The sequence below is a fragment of the Condylura cristata genome, unplaced genomic scaffold (assembly GCF_000260355.1).
Source record: "Condylura cristata isolate star-nosed mole 26May11 unplaced genomic scaffold, ConCri1.0 scaffold00031, whole genome shotgun sequence".
Taxonomy (NCBI): domain Eukaryota; kingdom Metazoa; phylum Chordata; class Mammalia; order Eulipotyphla; family Talpidae; genus Condylura; species Condylura cristata.
This window is the reverse complement of record NW_004567132.1, coordinates 1364549-1378272: the sequence shown is the minus strand read 5'-3', so window position 1 is coordinate 1378272 and position 13724 is coordinate 1364549. Positions and strand designations below refer to the sequence as shown.

The 13724-nt window shown below is 36.1% G+C and overlaps 1 protein-coding gene across 1 annotated transcript; it reads left to right on the top strand.

Moving 5' to 3' along the window:
• Window positions 1-538: 538 nt before the first annotated feature.
• On the top strand, window positions 539-13393 carry SULT1C4 (sulfotransferase family, cytosolic, 1C, member 4). The gene is made up of 7 exons (XM_004691392.2): window positions 539-937; window positions 3697-3822; window positions 4620-4717; window positions 5015-5141; window positions 5364-5458; window positions 10888-11068; window positions 12087-13393. The coding sequence occupies exons 1-7, from the start codon at window positions 769-771 to the stop codon at window positions 12197-12199; spliced, it is 909 nt and encodes a 302-aa protein (XP_004691449.1). The 5' UTR covers window positions 539-768; the 3' UTR covers window positions 12200-13393.
• The last annotated feature ends 331 nt before the right edge of the window (window positions 13394-13724 follow it).

Genomic DNA, 13724 nt, shown 5'->3' with positions numbered 1-13724 from the left:
ACCTTCAGCCTTTCAGGAAAGTTATTCCATGCAATCTATAATTCCACGGACAAATTCCTTGCAACTTTGTAATCAGCTTAAATTTCCCATTAAGAAATAATTGCTAGGCCCTCCATGGTGGCGCAATGTGTTATGATGCAGCACTGCAAGCTAGCCATAGCTACTCCAGTGCAAGTTAGATCCCTGGCCCCATAGGTGACCCACATGGCGTGGCAGACCTCTCCTGTCCTGCCCTCTGCTTCCCTCAGCAGTGCACTTTGTTAATCTCTCTGTTCTGCTCCTCCTGTCTCTGGTGAAGCCTCTCACCAGCCCTGCACCTCTGGTTTGTACCCCAGTTCTCTATAAATAAATAAATAAATCTTTTTTAAAAAAGAAATAATTGCTGAAAGTTTGACTTACTTTGTTAACATAAAGATAAGAAATGTAAGTAGCACGACTGCTGCATAGAATCTGCTGCTCTGAAACTACAGACTGGACATGATCATGACACAGCAATCTGACTTCTTTGTGCCTGGTTATGTAATAGCCTGGCTGGGGGAGGAGGCCTAAAATTCATCAGGAAAATGCCTTGTACAAAGTCTTAAACAAGTTCTACTTCCTTGAACTTGCACCAGCAGGCCTGTAGTTAGTTTCCACCTTGATTGCAAGCCTTCAGCAAGGTGTTCCAGGAAGGGTTCAGTTTTGTACTGTCTGTACAGTATCAAGAATGCAATTTTGTGCTAAGAAGTGACATCCTTTTTTGGAACAATACTCTGATTTCTTGCACTAATGGCTTTAAACAAAATGAAGGATTCGAAATATGATGGAACAGAGCGCATGTCTGTTGACTATGTGCAGGGAATTCTTCAACCCACACCCACCTGTGACACCTGGGATCAGATCTGGAACTTCCAAGCCAAAGCTGATGATCTGCTTATTGCTACATATCCTAAAGCAGGTATGTGGAAAGGAAGAGGGGAAAGTGCAGACAGGAAAGTAAATGGGAATGTACATGTTAATATCAAGTTATGTGTTTGAGTGGAAAACTTCAGAACAGAGAGGTATGGCTAAGAAAAATCACTTGTGGAAACTGAAACCACATCAAACATATTAGAATGAACTATATACTTTTTGATAATTTAGTTCTTTGTGCAATTTTTTTTTAAACCTCCTCAGGGTATATGGTCATTTATTTCTCTTCAGTACAAGCCCTCATTGCAGATCTTGGAAAAAGCTGCTTTGTGTGTATGAGCTAGAAGGGGGATCCTGAGACTGATTGGAGGATAAAAGGATCTTTGGTTCCAAAATTCTGATTCTACCTCAATAGTCTTCAGAATCCCTCAAAAGTTTCCCAGCTCAGTGTTTGAGAATTATTCTGTTCATTTCCCCCTCCTTTATGGTATGTTGTAAATCAATTCCTTGCTTCTAACTGGTTTAACAAAAACTTGGTTTAATGAAGTTATCTACAGAAATAAAACAATCTCGAATTCACAGACTAAATCTTAAAACTGTAGGTGTAAGCAAGAAGAAACAGTTCTCTACAGATATTGTATATATACAAAATACACAAAACTCAGTTCACACATAACTTGCATATACATGTACTCTGCAAATTCAAACTCCCTGTCCTTAACTCCTGCTACACAGAGACACACAGACACCCACCAAAAAATCTAAACCTAAGTATTTTCTGATATTGTGTATCCTTGTGTCTCTGTCTCAAAGATCTTAATAAAAAAATATTTTCAAAGAGTGAAAATTCTTATTTCTTATTCTACATCAGTTTCTTATTTCTACATCAGTTTCTTATGAATCCTGACTTTGCAATCTTACTCATCAGGAATTTAGTCAGGATTAAATTTCTCTAAATGTGAATTTCTAAAAGTAATTTTGTCTACAATTCTACTTTATTATTATTATCTCAATACAATGTTTAATAACAAATATTTTTGTCTACCTACCAACACAAAGACTGAGATTTGGTTCATTTAGGGTTTTCATGGGTTAGGGTTTGTGGTATTTGAATAATTAAAAAACACAAAAAATAAATGCTTGCCAGTTAATGTAATATTAATATCTGTTAAACCTTATACACTAATAATTGCTATACTTATTATCTTATAGCTAATATTCAGAGTAAAAACATAAAACTTGAATAGTTCAATGCTATTTTTTTAAGTTAAAAAAATATTTCTTTAACCTGTAATGAAGTAGTTCTGGAAAATATTAAAGAACAGCTCACTGAGGCTATAAAATGTAAATTTTTCAGTGTTTTCTAATCTGTGCCTTTCTTCAAGACCTAAAAGTGCTGAATTGAGAGTATGAGAATTGGTCTCAGATAATATAAAAAGATCAGCCCAGATTCAGGCTAAAGTTACACAGCATCCTCCCAACATGGATTTTGTCAGAACATCTTGTACAACAAACCTCCCTAAAAGATGAAAATTCATTTGGTCACACTCTATCAGTCAGGATCAAAGAGAAGCAAAAATCCAGTGAAGTCAGGATCAAACAGAAGCAAACATCCAGTGAAGTCAGGAGACAGAGGTACTGCTTCTGGTGACGTTGATGGCAGAGGGGATGCAATTTCTTGGGTTTAAGATACTGATAAGGAAAAACACTGAACAGATTAATAAAATAAACATGGCTGCTTTCAGACCTGATGCAATTAACATTCCAATGCCTACGCAATTAACATTACATGCCCACATAATTAACAAGTTTGCTTACTTGCAAAGATTCATGGCCAGTCTTAACATTCTGAAAAAAGTCACATTTCACAGAGTCAGATAAAAGGTCAAATGGGTCGATATCCTTGGAGTAATCTCCAGAGGGTGTGTTCTGCTCCCCTTCCTGTGAGAAACACCTTTGCTCTCCACCAATGGTTTTGTCTGTTGTAAAACTATATCAATCTGTGTAAAGACGTTGACACAAATATATATGAAAGCAGCCTCTGAGTAGGCTAGGCCCAGGCTTTAATATCAGACTGAGGTCTGCCTGGGTCCGCCTGAGATAAAAGTGTACCTGACCACACCATTCATAAGTACTGCTTGTCTTTTCTATGGATAAAGATTTATCCAGGATAAATCCAATTTCTGCCACAATACTAGAATGTACAATGTCCTCTGCAAAATTTCTATCTGTCGGAGCCACTGGTATTTGCCAGTATCACCTTCCAGATCCCAAACTAATATATTCTCAGGATCTAAATAATATTCAGAATCCTAGTGACAAAGTTTAAGGAATGGATTTTTCAGCTTTTCACCTACTGGAGATAAGCGCAAAATAGTGGAAAGGGTAAAATGGATCCTATGTGCTAAAAATCACTATCAAGTCCAGGCACTATTATTCATTTGTTCATTAAGTGACTTTTACATGGCAACTTATTCTACACCTTGGAGAACAGTTTGAAAACCACATAGCAATTACTTTCCAGATCAAATTCTTTATTTTGTCATTGAAAGAATAATACAGCTAAACCAATGAAACAATAATCCATATTAATAGATGTGACAAGGAAAAAAATGAACATTTATTTGTCAATTCAAAGTTAACTCTAAATTGGAGTCTTTGTAATGAAAATTCACACAATAACATAATGATGTTTTCTGAGTACTAACTCTAAAATTCACAAAGATGTTCTAAAAGTATCTGATGATACTTAAGGAATGTGAGAGGCTAAATACCTGTGTGTCTTTACTTTACATGTGAAATAAGGAACTACATGGACTCAGGAGATTGTGGACTTAATACAAAATGAAGGTGATATTGAAAAAAGTCAACGAGCCCCTACTCATGTACGAATTCCTTTCATTGAATGGGTAGTTCCATCTATAGGATCTGGTGAGTATAAAATAGTCACACTTAACTACAGTCCTTAGGATACACACTTAGGATCTTTACTGTCAAATTGTCTTTCAAATGTCTATGTATCCAAACTGAAAAAAACACAAAATAATTAATATATAACAATGTTAAAGAACAGAAAAGAATGCTTGGCATTCAAATAATTATTGATGAATTTGGCAGCTTTATCTCTTTATTACTATCTCTAACATTGCTCTACTCCAAAAATTTTCTTTTTAAAAAAATATTTATTTGTTTATTTATTTATGCATACAGGAGCTGGGATGCAGGTCAGAGTTGCAGAGGTGGGGGTAGGGGGTTAGAGTAGTCACCAGAGACAGAGTAGGGAGCAGAACAGGGAGACCTACTGAAATATACTACTGAAGAGAGCAATGGGCAGGACAGGAGAGGTCTGCTGCACCATGTGGGTCACCTCCCTGGCTGGGGATCAAACTCATGCTACTGTGACTGTGGATATCTTCATAGTGCTGTGACTTAACACCTTACACCACCAGGGAGACCCCTACTCCAAAAAGTTTCTAATGGAATTATAAGGTAAGCAAAAATAAAGTTTATTTAGTTCAGTTTTGTAAAATAGATTAAAACTATTTTAGCCAAAACCTTCATTCATAAGCTAGATACATTTGCTCAAATCAGATCTATCGAAGTAACAGTACTCTTATAGCTGTCTTGAATTGCTCCTAAGTGTGAATAATGGAAGCAGAATGATTTTGATGTAAGTAGAAAAAAAAGTGGAAAGAGATAAAAAAAATTTTCAAAAATTAATTTTACAGGTTTGGAACAAGCTAATGAAATGCCTTCACCACGGACCCTGAAAACACATCTTCCCATTCACTTACTGCCACCATCTTTCCTAGAGAAAAACTGTAAGGTAAAGAGCAAAAGGAATTCAAAGTGTTTTTAGAAGGAACTTACTGATGGCTTCTATCAATTTCCTCTGAAACACTTCTTTGTTGTTAAAGAAAAAAAAATGGTCTATCTCTTCAAGGTGTAAAATGATCAGAATAATTTTTATCTCCTATAAAAGCCAACATCACAAGTTACAACATCAGAAAAAGTCATGTGGATGTAATGTGTCCACCCTAACATTATTTATCTGGACAATAACTGTACATATAGGTCTAATTCTAATTTTGTTTCTTTCTTCCCTTCATCCCACCATCCATAGATAATCTATGTAGCAAGAAATCCCAAGGACAATATGGTGTCTTACTACCACTTCCACAGAATGAATAAGGCACTTCCTGATCCAGGAACCTGGGAAGAATATTTTGAGAAGTTTCTCAATGGAAAAGGTGAGAGAATTCACCTTTGTTTCCTTCCTTTCTCAAAATGCTCAAAGACTCTGAAAAGAAGGATAATTTTCTTAGAAAAGCAAGGGTTGTACCCTTTTTAATGAGAAGCAATCGTCAATGTGACAACCTCCCTTTCTTTAGGAAGTCTTCTTCCAGTGGAATATTTTTTTTTTTGGTGAAGCCTTTGTGACTCATTGCCTTGCTTTGCATCCTATCTTGCAGTGTGCTGGGGTTCTTGGTATGACCATGTAAAGGGATGGTGGAAAGCCAAAGACCAACACAACATTCTCTACCTCTTCTATGAGGACATGAAGAAGGTAAGGAGCAGAGCTATCTAATATATTTCCATTTGACCATAAACCATTTAAGTAATAATGTATGGACTCCAGTGAGAACACACAGATTGAAATGGGAAACAGAAATTGCTGCATTTATTGGCTACAGCTGTCCATGCATCAAAGTGCACATAAGATTTCTTTAGTGTCTGTCATATCATCTTCCTGGTGTACTGGAACAAGGTGCTTTTTTTGCAAAATATAAATACCTATTTTTCCCTTACCTGTCTATTTTAAAATGCTGTTTAGAAGGAGGAGAGGGAATTTAGCACATTTTGGCTTTTTTATTAGTATTGGAAGAACAGCAAAGTTTTAAGAAATAATTTACGAAATGAAAATACTAATAAATAAAGAGTGAAAATTTTTAAATTCAACTTTTGGCTTTACTGCCTAATGGCAATTATAATGATGTGGAAACAATCAACATCTTAATGACTTAACTAGTTTTATTTAATGCAAAAAGAAGATAGCAGTATAAGCTACCCCAAAATCTGTTATGCGTGATGATGTTCACAGAAATTTATTACAATTGATTATCTACTCAGTAGACTCTGATTCCACTAAATACAGAAATCTATGAATAACTATAGTATCTATACTCATATTTATAATTGAAAGCATTGGTACACCAAAGGTGCTTCACCAATTGGCTGGATGGACCCCTGGAGCCCACACCAGAACTACTGACTTGAAATATACAGTTTTGCAAGGCTCCTAGGGGATTCAAATGCAAATAAGTTTAGGTGCTTGTATTTTACATTAAATCACTACTGAGTCTTATGCAGATGTTTCTGTAAAATAACAAAGAGATAGCAGCTAGAAACTTCATGACCTTCTATGGGACTCTGTCAACCTTTGCCCAGGCCAGCAGACATCTCCCAACTTTCTGTCAGATCCCTCCAGTGCCCACCAAAATTGATGAGGCTCTGGGCCAACGTTGCAAAGGATGCCAGAGCAGTCAGAGTCCTCAAGACATCCCACTAGCCCACTCCCAGCAGCAGAAGTCTTGTGATCTCCAAAAGACTCAGCCAATGCCAGTCCAGACCATCAGAAGACTTACACAGGAAACCAATATTGTAGATTCACAAAGGCCCTGTGACTTCCCATGAGATCCTCAATAGGGCCTATACAGACTGATGATACCCGGACCTGCATCAGGGACTGAGCTAGAATGGCTAGAGGTTTCATGATGTCTCCTATGAGACATTGTCAGTAGTGTATCCTGATAGGTGACAACCCTGACCAGTGAGGGGGAAGGATTCATGCCCAGAAGAAACCCCACATACAAAGGTAGGTTCCCAAGCTACTAGAGGAAAGAAGGAAAATCCAACACATGGTAACATGTGTCCCCAAGCAAATATACAACACAAAAAATAAATCTCCAGAACTCCAAGTCACAGTCATGGAAGTTATGTCCTCCCATTCAGATATAGAGTTTAGAATGGCAATGATAATGAAATTCAAGGAAATTGAGGAAAACTCAGAAAAACAAATGTGATTAGAGACAAAACCAATAAACTAAAGACAGAAAATGAAGCTCTAAGTGAAGTAAATATGGAGTAGCAAATACTACTGAAATGCACATGGAATCAGAAAGACCCTAGTATCAATAACAATAGTAATCTTGACAAAGAAAAAATTTGTAGGTATTACACCCCAGACCTCAAGCTATATTATAAAGCCATAATAATGAAAACATCCTCCTGGAACTGGAACGAAAACAGGTATATAGATCAATGGAACAAAATTAAGAGCTCAAAAACAAACCCATGACTATATGGACAGTTAATCTATGGCAAAGGAGCCAGAAACATGCACCGGAGCAAGGACAGCCTCTTCAATAAATGGTGCTGGGAATACTGGACTGCTGCATGCAAAAGAATGAAATTAGACCACAGTCTCACACCATACAATCAAAGTCAACTCAAAATGGGTCAAAGACTTGGATGTAAATCCTGAAACCATAAAATACATAGAAGAAAACATAGGAAAAAGACTTGCCTATGTTTAGTGTTTAGCTTTAGTGATTCCTTTAGGGATTTGGCCCCAACCACAAGAAAAACAAATTTGAAATAAGCAGCAGCAGGTACTACATCACACCAAAAATCAAGACACCCTACTGAATGGGAGCAAATATTTGTATAACATACCTCTGACAAAGAATTGATACCAAAAATATACAAAGGTCTCATAACATAATATAAAAACAAAACAAATAACATAGTTTTAAAAAGTACAAAGTGTAAACAGACACCAGTCCAAAGAAGACATACAAATAGCCAGCAGATGTGCAAAAATGTACACAATCACTTAAAATTAGAGAAAGATCGCAGTGAGATACCATCTCACATCTGTGAGAATGACCTGTATTGAAAATACCAGAAACAAGTGCTAACTAGGATCTGGAGAAAATGGAACCTTCCTACACTCCCGGTGGAAATGTAAACTGGCCCAGCCCTAATGGAAAGCAATATAGAGGTGTCTCAAAACATTAAATATGGATCTGTCATTTGATGACTAATTCTACTCCAAAAAAATTCAAAAACACTAATTTGAAAGAAAACATACAGTTTCTTTGTAGGACAATTTACTATAACTAAATGATGGCGACAATCTAAGTGCCATATACATATACATAAGAACATATACATGGATCAAGAAGATGTGATATGTTACACAACTGAAAGCTACTCAACAATTAAAAGTGCTAAATTTACACCATTTGTAGCAGCATGGATAGGACTGAAAGAATAATACTAAATGAAATAAGTCAGAAGAAGAAAAATAAATACCAGGGGTGTCACTAATGTGTGGAATATAAAGTAACTAGTCAGACAAATACAAGCTGAATATAAACCCTTAATAGCTCACTATAGAACTGAAAAACCATGTAAAAGGAGGAGAAAAACAAAGAGAGAAGAAAGCACAGTGGTCTATTGTGGTTGTGGAATATAGGTGAGTTGGTGGTGGGTGCATAATGGTGGTAGTATTACCTCAGTTAATCATAAATAAGTTAATAATAAAAAAAATCAAAATCATGAAAAAACAACAAAAATTTTCTATGGAATTTTTAATTGAGACATGATTGATTATAGCACTATATTCATTTCAGACATATGATTCTTTGCATATATCATACAATGAACCAGCAATGTCTGGGTAATACTATTACCACCCATATTCACACGCCCCAATTTTTTTTCTTATAATGAAAAGTTCTTTTAATAATATGATAGTTTATTTTTACATCATTTTGTGCCTTTTTCAATCTCAGTTGTAATCTCCGTGGGCTTCCCATCACCAAATCACCCATAGTGATGGTCCGGTGCACTTCCCTCCCCCCACGGTTTTTGATCCCATTCTCTATTACACCCCCATAAAGTGTCTCTGGTATACAGTTGTTCTTAAAATGAAAACTTTTAAGATCTACTCTCATTGATATTTCCAGTTGGGACCAAAGAAAGTTGGCAACTCAGGAACCTGAACTCCAGTAGCAACCATAGCCTCACAGTCCCTTTCATCATGATGATCATGTTATGGGACATCATCCGATTCTTGTGCCCTGACTATTCCAAAGGGCCCCATCTGGGGTATTATTGCCCTATTCATTTTTGCCGCTATCTCCTTGATTGCAATTTTGACCTAATTCAACCCTCTTTGGACCATAATTATAAAAATGAAACTATCTGGTATAAAAAGCATCATTGACTTAAAGGGGAAAAAATCCCACCTTCTAGTACTAATCACTGAGGTTATGGGAAAAAATTCCTCTAGCTGCAAAATCACCTCAAATTTCTATATTCATAGTAGTATTATTCACATGTAACCAACCTAAATGCCCATCAACAGATAACTGAATAAATAAATTGTAAAATAATACTCAATGAAATATGATTCAATTATTTAAAATTATGAAATAATATGAAAGACATTTACTGGATGGCTTCATTAATTTATGGAATATAAATAACCCAAATAAACAAACTGGCAAATCACAGCAAAAACAATTCTTAGACTCTGTAAAAAATATATACTCATCAGCAAAGGGAATAGGGGGTTGGGAATAAAGGGAAAAGAGAAGAAGTTGAGAGGAAGTTCACACTGGAGCTTTGTCCCTTGGTAAAGGATGAGTAAAATGTGTGCATAGGTGGAGGTGTGTAGTTGTATTCTGAAAACTTTAGTTACAAAAACAATTGGCAAATTAATCAGATGTGAGCAAAAAATAGAGGTTATGCCTCAAAATTGCATCCTAATATTTTGAATACCAGGTAGAAACTTTGAAATGGGTAGTTTAACTGCAGAGTCTCTGAAGCCTTTTTAAATGCTTATGTGATCGTGTTCTAGAATGTCTCCTTACTGTGGTCACACAAATCTCACAGTTGTCTGCATATTTACTAATTTCCTAAACTAAGCATTTTTTACAGCATTTTGAAATGAAATCTAATTTTAAAAACGAAGGTGGTAGTTGGGATAAAACTTTCCCTCACCCACCACTTCTCCTAGAGATATGGAACTTCCCCCAGCCATAGCTTCCTAGAGTTATGTGTTCCTCTACTGAATGAATGAGTCCTTCCCTTAGAAAGGCCTACAGGGCCCTCCCTGGTGGAGCAATGGTTTAAAGTGCAGCACTGCGAAGTTAGTCGCAGCTGCTTCAGCTTGAATTCAATCCCGGCCAGGGAGGTGGCCCACATGGCACAGCAGAGCTCTCCTGTCTTGCCTACTGCTCTCCTTAGCAGTGTACTTTGTGGATCTGCCTGTTCTTCTCCCCATTCTAACTCTGTCTCTGGTGAATCGCCCCTACACCTCTGGCCTGTACCCCAGTTCTGTATGCATAACTAAAATAAATAAATCTTAAAAAAAAAGTGCTAACCTAAACAATTGAACATGCTGGATACTGAAATTACTAGCATGGTGTCTGAAAGGTCACAAAAGTCTCCTTCCCACGCCCACCCTCACAGCCCAGTCCTCCTACCACCATCTACAATGGTCTAAGGACATTTCAGTTTCCATTGGTCAGGGCTCGTGCATTTCAGTAGTCATAGACACCCTGCTAAGACTCTTAGCTGACCTAGATGCCTCCCACAACTGACTTCAACAGGACAGACATCTCTACATTGTCCCTCAGTAAGACATTCTCCACTCATGGCATGTCACCTTGAGAAATGTTTCAATAGGACTACTTAATGTTTCCATGTTAAAGCAAGAAAAGCTTAATAATTCCAATTAATAAAAAGAGAAATATATGGGTAACCATGTTAAAATTATTTATTTCCATTTGGTCACTTTTAAGGTAAGAATTTTTAAATTTTAACTCATGATATTACTGATGACTGTTATTCATTTTTCAGTATTCTTTCAAAACTAATTATTTTGATATTAAATCCTCACTTTTATTTTGACTGTTATCATAGAACCCAAAGCATGAAATCAAGAAGCTGACAGAATTTATTGGAAAGAACCTAGATGACAAAGTATTAGATAAAATTGTTCATCACACTTCATTTGATGTCATGAAGCAGAATCCAATGGCCAACTACTCAACAATTCCTACTGAAATCATGAACCACTCTATTTCTCCATTCATGAGAAAAGGTTTTATATTTTCTTTTGGTCATAATTGTGTAAGAATTGTCCAATATCTCAGACCCTTGGTGAATTTTATATGGCTAATGAAAATAGGGAGTATAATAGAATGATTCTGGGAAAAGGGATATGTAAGAAACCACAGGTGAATTGAAAACAATGTTCAGCCACAATTGAAAAGTGAGGTTTGGTATTTAAGTCCAGCCCCATCCCCACTTCACCTTTAGAGTTCTAAGATACATTAAATGTTAAATAATTAATGAATAGTAGTTACTAAAATATTTGATTAATAAGAATAGTTAATATTAAATTATTTATCAACTTATAGGTTGAATTATTAATGACATTATAAATTACATAAATAATTACATCAGTTGGAGAAAAGGTACTATTCTAGCAATTAGATTCACTTATTCAAAAATCCTTACTGAATAGCTGCTGTGTTCAAGGCACTGTTCTAGATAATATGCAGAGAAATGAACAAAATACAAAAAATTTATTCCTTTACGGAAACTATGTTCCAGTGTATACAAAATAAGAATACAAAGGATAATAGATGATGGTAGGAGCTACAGAGTAAGAGAGACCTGGAAAAGATAATGGGGATTGCAACTAAAGAACTTAGGACATCTTTTTTTTTTATTCCTAAGAACTGTGCCTTGAGTCCTCCCAGAAACAGGCTCTTTGAGGTCTTCCCATAGCAGCGAATCTATAATCATTAGCACCTACCATGCTTTGCTGTGTAAGAGGGCAGGAGAAAAAGACCAAAGAGCCCCTCAGGATTGCTGTTTTCAAGCAGTGGCCTCCTTTTCCCTATTAATGCCATTCAGTTGGGTTATTAATAGGCTATTCCTGTTAATCCGCAATAAATCTTCCTTCAGAATTAGAAAATGATGGGCTAACAAGAAAAATGTTTTGTCTAACACTGCCTCTTCTGGAAGGTGAAATAGAAGCCATGGAGAAACAGGAGACTAGGGAAATGCAGATTCCTCCATCAGCTACTAACTCTCCTATACAACTCTTTCAGGGGAAATTGGAGACTGGAAGAATCACTTCACTGTGGCTCAGAATGAGAAATTTGATGAAGACTACAAGAAGAACATGGCTGACACTAGTCTAACTTTCTGCTTTCAATTCTAGTAAGAACAGGAACCATATCATTCTTAGTTTATCAGCCTGCTTTTTATTAATAATCACTAACAAATTACCATCCAGACTGCATAATCTTGGATTTAGGTTCTCAAACTAGGTGTTTGCTATGTTTGCTTTTTTTCTACTCTAATAAAAGTAATAAAGCTGTTAGAAGTTGAGGGCAAAGTGGAGAATGGAGACAGCAAAGGGAAGGAAGAAAGGGGACAATAAATTGCTAGTTAGTGATGACATCATTGTTATTACCATTATGCTCATTTTTTATAATCATGTGTTTGTTAACATTAAAATGCTTCAGTCCTCACATGAGGCTACATTAAAGTTTTCAGATTAAGTGCTGTTTCAAGGAAATATTTACATGCAGTGCTAAAATATGTAACTTGTATTTCTCCAGCAATATCTTAAAAATGAACTGACTTTGCACACAAAACAAGTGACTTCATTTCCCTGTGAAACTCTCCAATTCTCTTCAGGTTTAGTAGTGTCATGGACCCATTCCCTTCTTTCATCACCATCCACATAATATCAGCTCTTGCTCTCCCCATGCCAGCCACTGCTATGACTCAGTCTAGGGCTGTGCCCTCACTTGCCTCCCTCCAGGGCCTCCACAATCAGATTTTAATCCATCAGCAATGTATGTCAATTCTACCTCTATGAAACCTCATTTCTGTGCTCATTTTTCCTGTTCAGAAATCCTCTACTTCTTGCCTACACTCATGCATGCTTCCTATCTAATTTCTCTGTTTATCACACATCAACCATAATTATTTTCCTAAAACAAGACTGATTATATTTCTCTCTAGATCAAAGAACTTCAATAATTCTGAATTTTCAGTTCTTGAAAGATAAATCTCAAACTCTTTAGCCATGAATTCAAAAGCACCTATTGCCAATGACATCTCATCTTCCAAAGCACCTTTCCTGCTTCATTTCACCTCCCAAACCACCACAACACTGCTGCAAATTGTGAGTTCTGATTATATCTTGAGGGCTGCCACTCTGTTTGCAATTTTCCTCCATCTGAAATTCCCTTTCCTTTCTTTCCACCTATCCAAAAGTCATAATGTTTCAATAACTAGTTCAAGTTCTCCCATTCCTCTTACAAACAATGTAATCTGAAGAGATCTGCTCTTCCAAAATCCTCAACACTTGTTATAATTTTTTTGTGAGTAAGATTAAAGTACGTTATGATCTCTTTTGTCTGTCATTATTGTGTCTCTTGTATTTATAGTAATTTTTTCCTCCAAGATAGGGTTATTGTTATATACTTACTATACACCAAATAGCATATAACATCATCAAAAATAAGTAACTGAAAGAATACACAGATCAAGAAAAATTTTTCTTTAAAACTAATTTTTTATGTTCTAATTATGTTCTATAACAGTTATCAACTAGTGTCATGCTGCCTAATACAATAATTGCTAGTTACATGTGACTATTTAAGTTCATTAAAATTAAGTGAAATTTACTTCGTTCACACCAGTCAAATTTCAAGTGCTAGGTAGTCACATAC

Coding starts and splice junctions, on each gene's coding strand:
- SULT1C4 (XM_004691392.2), top strand. CDS start 769: ATGGCTTTAAACAAAATGAAGGATTCGAAATATGATGGAACAGAGCGC. Junction 4,718..5,014: donor TCCTAGAGAAAAACTGTAAG/GTAAAGAGCAAA, acceptor CACCATCCATAG/ATAATCTATGTAGCAAGAAA. Junction 5,142..5,363: donor GAAGTTTCTCAATGGAAAAG/GTGAGAGAATTC, acceptor CCTATCTTGCAG/TGTGCTGGGGTTCTTGGTAT.